Source organism: Mesoplodon densirostris, chromosome 2, assembly GCF_025265405.1.
Source record: "Mesoplodon densirostris isolate mMesDen1 chromosome 2, mMesDen1 primary haplotype, whole genome shotgun sequence".
Taxonomy (NCBI): domain Eukaryota; kingdom Metazoa; phylum Chordata; class Mammalia; order Artiodactyla; family Ziphiidae; genus Mesoplodon; species Mesoplodon densirostris.
This window is the reverse complement of record NC_082662.1, coordinates 124,508,085-124,524,429: the sequence shown is the minus strand read 5'-3', so window position 1 is coordinate 124,524,429 and position 16,345 is coordinate 124,508,085. Positions and strand designations below refer to the sequence as shown.

Below are 16,345 nucleotides of genomic sequence, written 5' to 3'. Positions count from 1 at the left end.
TAGGAAGCCTGGCCTAAAAAGAGTTTTGTTAAAATAAAACAAATCCTGGACTCTCAGATTGCAAAATCAGGCTTCAAAAGCCAAATAGTCCTCGAAGAAGGACTCCTTAGCACCCATTTTAAAATTTCTAGCATTTTGATTAGGATGTGTTTTTTTTTTTTTTTTTTTACAAATAACATTTTTTTTCTCTTTTTTTTTTAAACCCACATTTGTTTATTTATTTATTTTTGGCTGTGTTGGGTCTTCATTTCTGTGCGAGGGCTTTCTCTAGTTGTGGCAAGCGGGGGCCACTCTTCATCGCGGTCCATGGGCCTCTCACTATCGCGGCCTCTCTTGTTGCAGAGCACAGGTTCCAGACGCGCAGGCTCAGTAGTTGTGGCTCACGGGCCTAGCTGCTCTGCGGCATGTGGGATCTTCCCAGACCAGGGTTCGAACCCGTGTCCCCTGCATTAGCAGGCAGATTCTCAACCACTGCGCCACCAGGGAAGCCCTAGGATGTGTTTTGATTTAGTTTCCTTAATATTTCTTCTGTTTGAGGTTCACTGAACTTCTTAGATTGGAAAATTTATAATTTTCATGAAATTTAGAAAAAGGTTGACCATTATTTCTTCAAATATTTTTTCTCTCCACCTCCTAATACCCCCACCTTCTGAGAATCCAGTTATATATATGTCAGGTCACTAGATATTGCCTTATAGCCCACTAAAGCTCTGTTCATTGTGTTTTTCAGTCTTTTTTTTCTGTGTGTTTCATTTTGGAGTTTCTTCTGCTGTCTTCAAATCCATTAATCTTTTCTTCTGCAATATCTAATCTGTTAAACCCACACAGTGTATTTTCAATATTCAGATATTATGTTTTTCATACATATATCTTCCATTTTCCTTTTCATCATGTTCATGTTTTCCTTCTTAAGCATATGTTATACATTTATAATAACTATTTTAACATCTGTATCTAATAGTTCTATCACTTGTGTGATTTCTCGGTCTTTCTTTTGATTGATATTCCTTCAGGTTATTAGCATGCCTGATAATTTATAATTGGCCTTTGGACATTGTGAATTTTACTTTGTTAGGTGCTGGACTTTACTGTATTCCTTTAAATATTTGAGGGGTTTTGTTCTGGGACACAGATGAGTTACTTGAAATTGATTTGATCTTTTTGAGGCTTGCTTTAAGCCTTGTTCTGTCAGCCCCAGAGCAACCACTAGCCTAGGGCTAATTTGGTCCCACTATTGAGGCATCCTTCCAAGGACCCTACACAATGCCCTATGGTATAAGGTCTTTCCACTCTGGCTGGTGGGAACAAAAACAATTTCCAATCCTATATGAGCTCAAGGGATTTTTCTGTCTCCTCCTTTCTGTTGGGTTTTCCCTTGGCCCTGGGTAGTTTCCTCATTACTGAGTACTGTAGATCAGTCGTCAGCCTTCAGATCAGGGACTCCCTGCAGCTCTCCAAAGCTCTCTCTTTGCACAGCTCCTTCCTTTCTAGCTACTCTGAATTATGTCTCCTTCATACAGGAACATGGCTGGGCTATCTTTGGGTTTCCTCTCTTGCACTATGGCCTGGAAACTCTTTTAAGGTAGAGAGCTGGGAAATTTGAAGAGCTCACTTGCAGAGATCACTGTCCTATGTTACCTGTTGTCCAATGTCTGTAAATTATTGTTTCCTATATTTTGCCCACTCTTCTAGTTGTTTGAGGCAGGAAGATGAATCTGGCCCCAGTTATTCAATCATCTTCGGAAGCAGAGTCTGAACAGCCACTTCAAATGAGAACATGGAGGATAGTGAATCAGAAAGTACCACAGTCAGGGACTCAACATTCTCTGGGTTCTCTCAAGTCTTTCCCCCCACTCATCTTCATCGAGGTATAATTGACAAAGAAAAACTGTATACATTTAAGATGTATGACTTGATGTTTTAAGTATGCATTGTGAAATAATCAAGCTAATTAACATATGCATCTCCTCACATATCTCACGTAGTTACTACTTCTCTCTCTCTCTCTCTCTCTCTCTCTGTGTGTGTGTGTGTCTGTATGTGTATATGTGTATGTGATGAGAACTCTTAAGATCTACCCTCTCAGCAATCTCTCAGCTCCTGATCGTCCCCTTAGCAACTTACAAGTCAGTTCCTCAGTTTCGTGGAGGACTTCATCATCTGGCCTATTCTGATCTTTTTTTCTTATCATTTTTCTGCCATCATTCCAGGCATCTATAAAATCCTCAGAGCCAACCAATCCAATAATAATAGCTACTGCTTTTTAAATTCACTGTGCCAGATATTTCATGTATGTTGTCTTCTCACATTGCTCCTACCAGATAGTTATTATTTCCCCCTTTTCTTAAAAAATAAGGAACACAGGGACTTCCCTGGCAGTCCAGTGGTTAAGACTCTGCACTTCCACTGCAGTGGGCATGTGTTCAATCCCTGGTTGGGGAGCCAAGATCCAGCATGCTGTGCAGTGTGGCCACAAAAACAAAACAAAACGAAACAAACAAAAACAAAACAAAAAAATGAAATATGCTGAGTAGGTTGAGCAACTTGTTCAAGAGACAGATCCAGGATTTAATAGTAGCTATTGTTGTTTTCACTATGTCGTATGTCCTGTTTATTAGCTTTACAATTCCTAGATATCCTTTACTGCAGCAACCTTCCCCTCCAGTTCACTCCAACAATTCATTCCCGTGAATTGATCTAATTACCACCTAAAACTCTGAATTTTTTTTTTTTTTTTTTTTTTTTTTTGCGGTACGCGGGCCTCTCCCGTTGCGGAGCACAGGCTCCGGACGCGCAGGCTCAGCGGCCATGGCTCACGGGCCCAGCCGCTCCGTGGCATGTGGGGTCTTCCCAGACCGGGGCACGAACCCGTGTCCCCTGCATCAGCAGGTGGACTCTCAAGCACTGCGCCACCAGGGAAGCCCTAAAACTCTGAAATTTTGAACATATAAATCTCATGTGAACACACCCTGTTAACCTCCCAACTCTTCCACTCCTATATCCCCACCAAACCTGCTCTTCCACATCCTAGAAACCTCCAGAGCCTTAACCTCTACCCATCACTCTCTTTTTCTAGCTTCCTTTGCTTACCAACACAACAAAATTATCATTCAACAACACTCTTGCGTGGGCCTTTGGTTCCCTAGCTCTATCCATCCTTACAAATACTGACACCTGCTTGCTCCTCTCCTGGACCACTGAGTGAGGATGGAGAACAATTGATTCAACAGTCCAATCAGAAATGAGTTTTGCTCAACAATATTTTTACTAATTCTGAATCAGTAGTGTTTCTTATTTCTAATAAGTGCTGTTCCTAAATTTTTATCTCCCATTTGAAGCTTTTCTTTGCTCCTCGTTTTCAGCAGGTGATTTTGTTTCCTACTTTATAGAGAAAAACAGTTCCCTTTCAGCCATGCTCCTTCACTATCAAACATATGTATCTACACTCATGTTTTTATCTTTGTGTTTGTTTTTTTTTTGAGGAAAAAACCCGTAGCATTACTTCTCTTCATGTCTTTACTTACTCTCTTTGTCCCACCCCTTTTTTACTTCCTTTGGAATTTTCCATCAGTTGTTCCTTCTTTCTCTTAGATTTGCAAGCTCTCCCTCTTCCTGGCTTCTTTTCTCTTCCTGAAACAGTACTGAACTTTTCTTCCTTTCATATACGTCATGAAAGTATAGTTGTACATTCTCTGTGTCCACGCGACCTCTGGTTCATTCTGTAATTTATAGTCCAGCTTCTTCTCATTGTTCAACTGAAATTGCTCAATTTAAGGATACTCAAGATTCCTTAACTGATCAACTTTAACAGTCTCATCTCCCAGCTTGACTCTAAAACAACGTTTTCCAGAGTGTTTAACAGTTGCCGCTTGAAAAAACAGTGTGCTGCATTCAAATAAGATTGGGAAATCATGGGTTACAACATTGAACAGATTTCTTTCTTTGATTGCTATTATTTTTTTATTGAAGTATAACTGACTTACAGTATTAGCTTCAGGTATATAATATAGTGATTTGATATGTCTATACATTACAAACTGATCACCACTACAAGACTGATGTAAAGTTTTCACAATTTTATTGACAATATTCCCTATGCTGTATATTGCATCCCCGTGACTCATTTATTTTGTAACTGGAAATTTGTACTTCTAATCTCCCTCACCTATCCTGAACAGATTTCTTTACTGCAGCACTTACTTCAGCTCTAAATGTGCTAATAATTATTGCTAATTTCCAGGAGAAAGATATATTAAGTAGAATCCTTTTTTATAAGGAGCATCTTGCAAAATCAGTGTTCTGAGAGTCATAATTTGGAAAACAATGCTTAGTCGTTTTGAGTGTGGTCCAAGGACTACGTCAGAATTACTTGGCATTAGAATTGCCTGGGATACTTGTTATGATATACAAGATGGTAGCTAAGTCTCGGTATGTCAGAAGCTCTTCTATGAGAAGTTAAGTGAGAATGGCCTTTGAAGGAACATGGAGAAATTAACATATGAGAGTATCAGAGCAATGAGACAGAGGGTGCCTGAGTCCCTAACACTTTAGGGCCGCCATATTATTCCTGCACTGCTCAGCATGTTGTATGATGGAGAAAAAAATTTATTTCTTCTATAAGCATCTGCTACGTTTGCCTTTGATAATGCAACCAAATATGAAACCTAATTAATGCAGTGGTAAACAGAGAACCTACTTTCTGACCAGTCATGGTGAGATTAATTTAACTGTTCTCTGTTGTTCATCGTGTGGAATAGATTTTTCTGTTGTGCTTTCCTGCTACTGCAAAGTGGAAAAAATAAGGACTCTCTTTTCAAAGTCTGTGTTACCTATTTGAAATGTAAACCTTAGTATCTGTATGGAGATCAAGGTTTGGGAGATGTGTATTAGATAATTGAAGACTAATATGGCCAGATAGGAGATATTGATCATTTATATGTAGTACCTATTGTTAATGACTTCAGGTCAAACTGAAAAATGAATCTTAGCTTAGAAACTTATTTTTCTACAACACTATAAAAATTTCACTGAAATGTCTGATGTTTGAAATTTCAAATCTGGTTTCTTGTTTTTCTTTTGCAAGGTTTAACCAAAGTACTTTGGACAATTTCTAACATAAATCATAATCCGGCATTTTTTTTTTTTTTTAAAGAAAGGCAGACTGCCACATGCTGTGCCTCATTTGGATGTGTCTGGAGTCTTGGAAGCTTGACTACTCTACATTTTCCTACAAATGGACCTTAAGAGCTTATTTGAGTATTGGCACGGGAGTGCTGCTAATTGTAGATCCTTGATGGAAGAATGATCCAATTCATTATCAAGTCTTATCATTTCTACTTTTAAAATATATCTTGGACTCATCCACTGCCCTGCTACTCCAGTCTGTCCAGATACCGTCATCTCTGCAAAAACCTTTCCTAATTGGGTCCTTCTGCTGCCTTCCCGTGTTGCTCCCTCCCTCCAATCCATTATTCACAGAGCAGGCAGGATGAGGTTTTAAAAGTTTATGCTCGATCAGGTCACTCTCCTGCTTAACACCTCCGATGACTGTCCTATTGCTCTTAGGATAAAATCCAGACTCCTTTCTGTGGCTGAAGGCTGATCCTCCAGCTTTGCCTTGAGCCACTCTCATCCATCACAGCAACACTTCAGTCACCCCGAGTCATCAGTAGTTTCTAGACCATGCCCAGCTCTTCTCCATCTGAGAACTTTCATGCATTCAGTCCTCTCTCTCAGGAATGCTCTGCCCTCAACACTTTCCTTGCCTAATTTCTTCTTTTCCTTCCAGTTTCAGCTTAGTCGTCACCTCCTCTGCCAGACGTTTCTGTTCATTTACCCACAAAAATGTCACAGCATTTTTCAAATTTGTGATTGCATATTTATTTATCTGCTTATTCTCTATCTTACTCTCTTAAATCTTAGCTCATGAGCATACAGATCATTTTTCTTTAAGGGATATCACTCTTTTTATTTATTTATTTATTTATTTATTTTTGGCTGTGTTGGGTGTTGCTGCGCACGGGCTTTCTCTAGCTGCGGCAAGCGGGGGCTACTCTTCGTTGCAGTGCCCGGGCTTCTCATTGCGATGGCTTCTTTGTTGTGGAGCACGGGCTCTAGGCACACAGGCTCAGTAGTTGTGGCACACAGGCTTAGTTGCTCCACGGCATGTGGGATCTTCCTGGACCAAGGATCGAACCCGTGTCCCCTGCATTGGCAGGTGGATTCTTAACCACTGCACCACCAGGGAAGTCCTCATGTTTGCTTTATTCCTCACCATTAACTTCATGCCTAGCACACAGTAAAATTCTGTTAAATGAACAGATGAATAGGACTCTTGAAGAGGATTTCTAGAGGACAGTGATATATATCATGGTTGAAATAAGTTATTCTTAAATGTATTTACCCTGTAGAAAAGCCAAGGCTGTAATTTTTGGGGGAGGCAGAGAACCATAACTACCTCAGTTAATTCAGTAGTGTATTTGTTATCTATTGCTGCATTAAAAAATTACTCCAAGCTTGAGTAGCAGCTGACAACAATAAACATTTTTATTTCAGTTGGTTTTGGAGGGTCAGGAACCCAGGAGTAGCTTATCTGGGTGGTTCAGGCTCAGTGTCACTCATGAGGTTGTAGTCAAGCTGTTGGCTGGAACTAGCATCATCTGAAGACTAGGGCTGATGGGTGTGCTCCCAACCTGACCAGCATAGCAGTTCAAAATAGGCCTCAGTTCCTCACCATGAGGGCCACTCCACAGCAGCCTCACGACATGTCAGCTGGCATCCCCCAGAACAAGTGATCAGAGAGAGACAGTGTCCAAGAGGAAAGCCACAGTATCTTTTATAACCTAACCCCTGAAGTGACTACTTCTGCCGTTCTCTACTGGTCACAGAGACCAACCCTGATGTAGTTTGAGAGGAGAGTACACAAAAGTGAGAATACCATGAAGCAGGGATTATTCGAGGCCATCTTGGTAACTGGCTTCACAAACAGCTATATAAAGTTCTTACTAGGTGTGAGGCTTATTCAGCCCTGTATACTCTCACATCTAATTCAATGCCTTGTGCAGAACAGGTCCTCAAAAAAATGCTTGTTGGAAAGGCAGGTGAAAAACTACCTACACATATCAGACTTCTCAACAGTAATGTTGTGAACTAGAAGATGATAGGAGTGTTGCCTTCAAAATTCTAAATGAAAATTATTTTCAACTTAGAATTCTGTACTTACCTGATCCCACCTAGACCATCAATCATGCACGAGGTGAGAATGAACCTTTTTCAGTCAGGCAGTTTCCAAAAATTTACCTCCCTTATATCCTTTCTCAAGAAGTTACTACTAGAAAATGTCTTTGTTAAAGTGAGGAATACACCAAGAAAGAAGAAGACATAGTAGGCAGGAAGCAGAGGAGACCACAGGGCAGAGGCAAAGGGAATGAATGCTTAAGATGACAGCAAGGGAAGTCCCAGGGCAATAGCTGGGCAGCAGGTTGAGAGAGCAACCAGTGCAGAGTAGATGAGGTCAGAAGGCTTCAACACAGATATCTTCAGGGGAATAAAACACATTCTCTAATAGATCGGACAATGTAGAAATTGTATGGAGCGTGGTTTTACAGAGCTGCTAGAGGGTGTGGAAGGACTTGGTCAAGTGTTCACAGAAAACTAAACAAATGGAAATTAGAAGCAATTATGAGCTCCAGGAAAAATAAAAAGTTATAAAGAAAGCAAATGTAATTAAATTGGCCACTTATTACCATTGGCTCAGTGGCAACTAATATTTACACACTCATATAATAAAAAATAAACTGCCCACATATCTTGAGTGAGGTGATGGTTACATGAGTGTATACCTTTGTCAAAACTCATTGAACTGTTCCTTTAAAATGAATGTATTTTGGGACTTTCCTGGTGATCCAGTGGGTAAGACTCCGAGCTCCCAATGCTGGGGGCCGGGTTTGATCCCTGGTTGGGGAACTAGATTCCACATGCATGCCACAATTAAGAGTTTGCATGCTGCACCTGAGAAGTCTGCATGCCTCAACTAAGAAGACCACATTGCACAACAAAGATCCCACGTGCTGCAACTTAGACCTGGTGCAGCCAAAATAAATTAAATAAATAAATATTTAAAAAGTTAAATGAATGAATTTTATTGTAAACTATACCTCAATACCTCTAGCTTTAAAAATGGATGCCTGCAAATTGGTATCAAAAGGTTTAAAAACAATTATACACCAAGGTCTAACTAGGATTCTGTCCTAAGAAAATAACTAAGCCAATGACAGATTCATTCATTTTTTTTTTTTTTGCAGTACGCAGACCTCTCACTGTTGTGGCCTCTCCCGTTGCGGAGCACAGGCTCTGGACGCGCAGGCTCAGCGGCCATGGCTCACGGGCCCAGCCACTCCACGGCATGTGGGATCTTCCCGGACCGGGGCACGAACCCATGGCCCCTGCATCGGCAGGCGGACTCCCAACCACTGCGCCATCAGGGAAGCCCGATTCATTATTCTTACTATCTATCTTATTATCTAACATCTGACAAATTACTCAGTTTTGCCAAATCTCAGTTTCCTCACTTGTAAAATGGGGATAATAGTTCCTGCCGTACAGTGTCATTTTGAGGAATAAATGAGATAATACAAAGTAAAACAGTAAATTATGATAGTATTTAATAAGTGGTTAGCTATTAACATTATTTCTAGGTGGTGAAATAATTGCTTTAATTTTCTTTAAAAAAAATCTCTAAAGATTTTTCTATAGTGAGCATGTGTTCCTTTTTAATTTTTAGAACTATTTATTTTGAAATATTATAGACTCAAGAAATTGGAAAAATATTATAGAGAGATCCTTGTTTAAGTTTTTAAAATTTGTTTTTAACTGACTACATATTATACCCATGCAAATAATCAAAGTTCTATTATGTTTTAGAAAAAAACACTAATACAACCAATGATATATCATATACATGTAAAAGAGTTGAAATAATTGCAGTATAACTCTGCTCTCTCAGATACAGATGGGTTCTAAATTTTTCTGTAAGATCCATGATCTTTCATATTCTGGGGTTATTAGCTCCAAGAACAAATTCCAAAGTCAATGACTCTGATTTTCATTAAACAAAACAAAACAAAACAAAACAGAAGGGCACTGCAAACTATGAATGCATTATGATTATAATGACAATTGTACAGTGCTTTTTTTAAGACCACTTTCACAAATTCTGTTTCATACTACCTGATATTTACAAATTCGACCTATTTTTGAACATATGACTATTACAGCATGAAAAATACGTTGAAAATGGAAAAGACTGGATTCTCCAAGTAGAGATAACTAACTGGCGTCCTGGAACATTCTTATCAGGGTGATGATGTCAAAAGTCCAGATTTGCAACACCTCTGACTGAATTACTGTTCATTTGCTTATTCAACAAATATTCATTACAGACCTAATCCTAGCGTCAGGGTGCATAGATCAGGAAACCTATTAGATCTTGAGTAAGACAATTATATTCTTTTTTTAAAAAAATTAATTTATTTTTGGCTGTGTTGGGTCCTCGGTGCACGCGTGCTTTCTTTTAGTTGCAGCGAGCAGGGACTACTCTTCGTTGCGGTGCACGGGCTTCTCACTGTGGTGGCTTCTCTTGTTCGGGCTCTAGGCGCGCGGGCTTCAGTACTTGTGGCACGACGGCTCTGGAGCGCAGGCTCAGTAGTTCTGGTGCACAGGCTTAGTTGCTCCGCAGCATGTGGGATCTCCTCGGACCAGGGATCGAACTCATGTCCCCAGAACTGGCAGGTGGATTCTTAACCACTGTGCCACCAGGGAAGTCCCAAGACAATTATATTCTATATGTGAAGAATATGTGCATTCTCAAGGCTTAAAATGGAGTTCAATCTGTAAACTATTATAAGAGAAAGTCCCTGTAAATATGGGCAGGAAAAGCATTCTGAATAATTTTTTTCCTCTTTTTGTGTGGATGGTTTTCTGGTTCCTCATTGAAAGAAAAGTGTAATAGACGTATTATTGTATCCAGGAAAAAAGTTGTATGAGTGTTTATTTTTAATGTAGTTCTAGAAGATGGAGTAAGAGCTGGCTACTCCCTAAAGACATTTTCTTTTCCTCCTGGTGGATGCATCAAAGCATGGAGTACCGCTAATGATGAAACTAAGCCAAAGCAACAGCCTGGCAGCTGGATGACATGGGGGTGAGAGGGGAGTGAGGGACCCCAAATGGGTTCCCAAGGGCTCCCTCCTTTGGGAATCCTGGAGACGGGGGAAGAGGATCTAGTTGCTTTTCTTCTTCACCTCCAGTTCTCTGGGGAAGGAAATTTGGATATGGAGGCGGCTTTAGTAGCACCCAAGCTTGGCTCTAAGCAAATTGTGAAGTAGGCAGTTTCTCTCAGCTTCTCCTCCTCCTTTAGCAACGATTCCACTCCTCCCACTCCTCTTTATCCCTTCACCTGTGCCGTCCCTCGTGCATCCATCTCAGAGGTGCACTCCTCTCACTCGGTGTGTGCCTGTCTCTTTAAATTTTCACCCTGATCTCAACTGGCCAACACCCTCTGTGGCTTCTCAGCTGCTTTGGGAGTATTGTTAACAAGCTCCTCCCAGGAAATTTACAGGTTCTTTAAATCTTTTCCCCAGGGCCAGCTTCCAGGGTTTCAAAATCCCCCTTTTCTATGATAAATGTCCACCCAATTAAGAGTGAATTTTGATGGCAACCTTCACGGGGACAACATCTGGACCTGGTGTAGTGAGAAGAAATGTGCTTTGGATTTGCACAGACCTGGATTCCCATCCCACGTCCTCCAGGTGGGGAGATCTACAACCTTTCTGAGCTAGTTGCCTCTTCTACACAAAGGATGATAAAACCTGACTTGCTGAATTACCACTGAGTTATTTATGAGAGTGCCCTATATGAGCTCCTCACTCAATCTGTACTAGTCTCCTTTTCTTTTACAGGGTTATTATGAACATTATGTGAGGAGATAAATGTGAAAGGGCGTTGCAACCTATAAAGCTCTCTCTACATGTTGGGTTTTTCAAATAATAATATGTTAATAACACTAATAATAAAAGCACCAGTAAGTAAGGGGAAGAGCTAAATATTTTGGTGGAGTTTTGTCATTTTAATAATCTATGAATTATAGCAACAGACATCATGACCATATGTCTAAAACAAACAACAGGAACCATAATCTGACAGGTCAAAATGCATCTGTTGGGGCAGAACATTATAAGTAGGAATTGCACCCCCCAAGTAAAAACCTTGAGACGTGTGGTCTCTGTACATGCAAATGACCATCTTTGATCCAGTGATCCTGGAAATCTACATTGCTGGTTATCAACTCATGGTATGTTTCAATTCTGTTTCCAATGGCCAACAATAACAAAGGTAGTAGCTGAGTTTGGCCCCAGCTGTTCTAAGTTTGAATGTTGCCGTTTCCACTTGAGGACCAAGACCTACAAATCTCAGAAGCATCACAGGGGTTAACAAATTGGCATAGAGTTCTGGAAAAGTTGACCAGTGTAGTTTATTTCTGTTTCAAACCTGAAAATCACCCTCCCTAATATTGTGCTGGTAGGTAAAGGAAAGAACATGGAGCAAGACTGCAGCCCCTAGAAGAGTAACAAGCCTGCCGGAAATAATGGAATGTGCATATTGGCAATTAATTTCTGTTCATGAAACACGCTGCTGCAGATGCATGGGAATTCAGTATGAAGAATGAACAAGACTGCTTTTGTGTAAGATCCCTTACCTGCCGGGACCTTGGGAGTGCCTTTTTTCCACAGGCCTTTTCATGAGGATTTTGCTCTTTATAACCTGTCATTAGGTTTCCGTTTGTGCTGCTGTCATTAATAGAATTTACGTAGATCTTTCGGAATTTAAAAAGAAGTTTCAGATCAGCTTGGTGCTGTGTGACCACCTAGAGGGGTGGGATAGGGAGGGTGGGAGGGAGACGCAAGAGGGAGGGGATATGGGGATATATGTATATGTATAGCTGATTCACTTTGTTATACAGCAGAAACAAACAACACTGTAAAGCAATTATACTCCAATAAAGATGTTTAAAAAAAAAGCAGCTTCACATCAAAGTATCTTGTTTTTTTACTTGTATTAATTTATTCACAATTATTTACTGCATTTATTGTTTTTGAATTTCTGAATTTTATTTATTTTTTATACAGCAGGTTCTTATTAGTTATCTATTTTATACATATTAGTGTATATATGTCAGTCCCAATCTCCCAATTCATCCCACGACCACCCCCGATCCCAGCACTTTCCAAAATATCGTATGTTTTCTTGACAGTCCTCCCGTTGGTCTTTACAATAACATTTAAAATTTTTTTAAATTTTTATTTTATATTGGAGTATAGTTGATTTACAATGTTGTGATAGTGTCAGGTGTACAACAAAGGCAATAACTTTTTTAAAGTATTATTACACAAATAAAGAAATGGTGGCTTAAGAGTGAAGTAATCCCCAAAGTAAAATTACTAGCACTCCAATCCTCCGCTTTCTTCAGACGGAAAAATCGAGAGTAAGATCCTGGGATGATTACATGCAGTGATGTACCTGATAACTCTTGTTTCAAATATTGATATGGAAGAAGAAAGCGAAAATGAGAGAGAGAGAGAGAGAGAGAGAGAGAGAGAGAGAGACGGAGGGAGGGAGGGAGGGAGAGAGAGAGAGAGAAAGCGTGCATGCGTGTGCGTGTGTGTAAGTCTCTGGTGTTTCGCCCATCCTTTCAGCTAAGCGAGGGCCATACCTGGACCGCGGACGAGCCTAGCAAGGGCCCCCAAAGGTCTCGCAAACTCCGCCCCGGAAGGCCCGGCTCCTTTCCTGGAGGACCCTCAACTCTAGTCCAGCGGCGCCACGCCCCTCAGGCTGCAGCTAGCTCGGCCTCCCCGCGGCCCCCGCCCCTCCCGCGGCCCCCGCCCCTCCCCACCTCCCCTTAACCTAGGGCACGACACTACGCCAGTCCCCCATGTTCCTCCGAGCGGGTCTGGCCGGGATCTCTCCGCTTCGTCACACTCTCCGGCCTGCTCTGGTCGCCGCCATGAGCACTGGTACCTTCGTCGTGTCTCAGCCGCTCAATTACCGCGGCGGGGCCCGCGTGGATCCGGTGGACGCCTCCGGCACCGAGAAGGCGTTCGAGCCAGCAACCGGTAACGGGACGGAGACCGGGCGGCAGGGCCGGGGCGGCGGGGCGGGGAACGAGGCGGGGACCGGGGTAGGGGCGAGGGTCGGGCGCGGATTGACTCTCCCCCGCCCCAGGGGTGAACCTAGTCTACCTCCCTGAACCTTCCTGTAGTGCATTCAGCAGACGTTTACTGAGCACAGGTAAGTGACAGTGTAGAGTATAAAGTTGTATGTGTAGGCAGCTAACGGTGCTGTGCAAACTCGGAAGCATGTGGACCGGACACGAAGGGGGTCGTAGGAAACTGGACAGGCTGGTGAGTTGCTCGATGTTTTCATGGGTAGTTTTACAACGGCCTGAACAGAGAGTCCACAAAGCCCCGGTGGGTGAGGTGGAGTCTTCGTTAGTTATTAAATTTTAAGGTTAGGACTGCAGTAATGTCTTCAACCGTGCACGTAGCAGAGGAGTTCTAGAAGGACGGGGTGAAAAGAAACACTTGTGCCAAAATGGAGGAGCGCGCACAGAGGTTTCTAGTTAGCGTGAATGAGGACTTTGTTGCCATCCCCTAGTGTTAAAATATTTCTGAACATGAACCAGAACTGGGAAAGGGGAAAAAAAAAATCCTGCTTTTATCCCGTGTTTAATGTGTGCCCAGCGCTGTGCCAGGCCCTCAGTTTGCCCTGGGAACTCCATAGATCACAAAGCAAATGAGGAACAGGTTTTTTGTTTTGCTTTTGCTTTATGTTTGTTTTGCTGGATGTTATGGAATATTTGTGAGGAGAAAAATGTAAATGTTTGTGCAAACCAAGTGGTATGTAGCCAGAGGGATAAAACTGGATTTCAAGAGACTGGAGAATTTACATTTGACCAATTACACCAAACCACAGAGCAGCGACTTGTCAGAGCAGGAAGGGGCCACAGACACCATCAGGCTCTTCTTTAGGTAGGAGGAGACAGCCTCTTGACCCCCACCCCCATATTGATACAAAAGAAAGAAAAATTGCTCTTTATTTTAATTGCCTACAGTGTGTGTGTGATCCTTAAGCACTGCCTTTACCAGTTAGCTATTCAAATTTGTAACAAATAGCAGGTTTGTGAAATCTCTGGAAAAAGCAGCGTCCCAGGTGTTTTTGTGGGAGGGGAAAAGAAACTGCTGACTTGACGTCTTAGGGAATTCTTTTTAGTAGAGTCAGTCACAACCGTTGGGATTTGGGTCTAGAAAAACTGATCATTTCATATTTTGCCCAGGATAGGGAATAAGACTGAAATAAGAAAATGAGGGACTGTTTGTTTTTTCCCCATATTTGAGAAAAAATTTTTCTTGCTTTTAGGAGTATCTTTTCTTGATATTCTGTTTATTAACCGTATTCATCAAGTATCAGTATTATATGACTTGTATAGAACATAAACCAGTGATTTAAACTCAGAGTTCATAACCCAGGAGACGGAGTACTTTGATTTTGTATGACCTCTGGTATTCTCAAACATTGTTAAGGAGCATTGTGAAATAATTGATTGGAGGTTAATGTTAGTAAACCCAAATGTAAAATAGAGGAGGGCAGGGGTTCTTACCCTGAAGTTCATGGTGTGCTAGGCAAGGGACATGTTCTCTCTATAATTCTGTGATATGGTTCAGTACATTTTTCTGGACAGAAGCCTGCAATTTTTATTAGATTCTTAAAAAGGTGAGCTGCTGGTATAAGGGTAGTCACTAAATCAAACCATACTTAAAAACAAGAGGATCAGGGCCTCCCTGGTGGCGCAGTGGTTGAGAGTCCGCCTGCCGATGCAGGGGATACGGGTTCGTGCCCCGGTCTGGGAGGATCCCATATGCCGCGGAGCGGCTGGGCCCGTGAGCCATGGCCGCTGGGCCTGCGCGTCCGGAGCCTGTGCTCCGCAACGTGGGGGGCCACAACAGTGAGAGGCCCGCGTACCGCAAAAAGAAGAAAACAAAAACAAGAGGATCAATAAAAGGAAAATTGGATACACAATACTTTATTTAAAATGTGTGGCAACCAATTGAGATAACACTGACTTTCCCTGTATTTATAGGGCGAGTGATAGCTACTTTCACGTGTTCAGGAGAAAAGGAAGTAAATTTAGCTGTTCAAGATGCAAAGGCTGCCTTTAAAATATGGAGTCAAAAATCTGGCATGGAACGTTGCCGAATCCTTTTGGAGGCTGCCAGGATAATAAGGGTATGTTTTAATATAATGTCTTCCAGAAAAGTCCTCTTGCACTGTTCTGTGAATTCTTTATGATGATTTGCAGTTAGACCTTGATGCGCTATTAGGTGATACCTTTTAGATTAAGTAGGAAGGCATTTCCATATGCTCACCTTGGTATGTACAACAAGTTTTCCATCAGTGATTTCCTTCTGGCTCTTGGCTCCTTGTGACATCTCTCTCGGCAGGTTTTCTTTTCCTTCTGTTTTTTTTTTTTTTTTGGCGGTACACGGGCCTCTCACCGTTGTGGCCTCTCCCGTTGCGGAGCACAGGCTTTGGACGAGCAGGCTCCGGACGAGCAGGCTCAGGGGCCATGGCTCACGGGCCCAGCCGCTCGACGGCGTGTGGGATCTTCCCGGACTGGGGCACAAACCCGTGTCCCCTGCATCGGCAGGCGGTCTTTCAACCACTGCGCCACCAGGGAAGCCCTTCTTTTCCTTCTTTGTTGGAGTGATAATGTATCCTTTGTAGCTTGTCTCCTTTTCATTTTACTATGTATACTTGTTTCCTTTTTACTTTTTCCTCTGATGACTCTTAAGCTCACTTTTCTTTTTCAGGTTTATTTTCTACCTTAGTTGCCTGGAAGATTTCATAGATTCATCGATGTTCCCCTCTTAAGAAATAAAGTTTAGCTTTTTACAGTCTTAAAGAGCAAAAGTACTAGATTGTCATTACAGAAAATTAGAAAATTCAGAGGATATACACCAAAATATAAGTCAAGGATATCTCTCAGTGTAGGACTGTGATGATTTTTTTTTTCCTCATCAGTGTGTTGTCAGAAACTGAGGGTCTAAGAGTTACCCTACTTGCAAGGTTATATGTGTATTCTGACAAGAGACATGAAGCTTTCTGGATTAGGGAAAGGTTTTATTACAGGACCCAGATGCTGTACCCAGAGCAATACTTCAGCATTAGTTTTCTGAGTCCCAGTCCCCATGGGGTGATGCAGTGAGAGGCAGATGTTAACCCTGTTGCATGCAGT

At 41.8% G+C, this 16,345-nt stretch overlaps 1 protein-coding gene across 2 annotated transcripts in view; it reads left to right on the top strand.

Annotated features, from left to right (window-relative positions):
* Positions 1-12,738: 12,738 nt before the first annotated feature.
* Positions 12,739-16,345, top strand: part of ALDH9A1 (aldehyde dehydrogenase 9 family member A1) — a 29,532-nt gene continuing 25,925 nt past the window's right edge. Inside the window, exons 1-2 of one of the 2 annotated variants that reach the window (XM_060090865.1) lie at positions 12,739-13,166; positions 15,191-15,336. In XM_060090865.1, coding sequence (XP_059946848.1) covers positions 12,986-13,166; positions 15,191-15,336 — 327 coding nt within the window. In that variant the 5' untranslated portion in view covers positions 12,739-12,985. The remainder of the gene's footprint in view (positions 13,167-15,190; positions 15,337-16,345) is intronic. The other variant, XM_060090864.1, reaches the window with a different exon arrangement.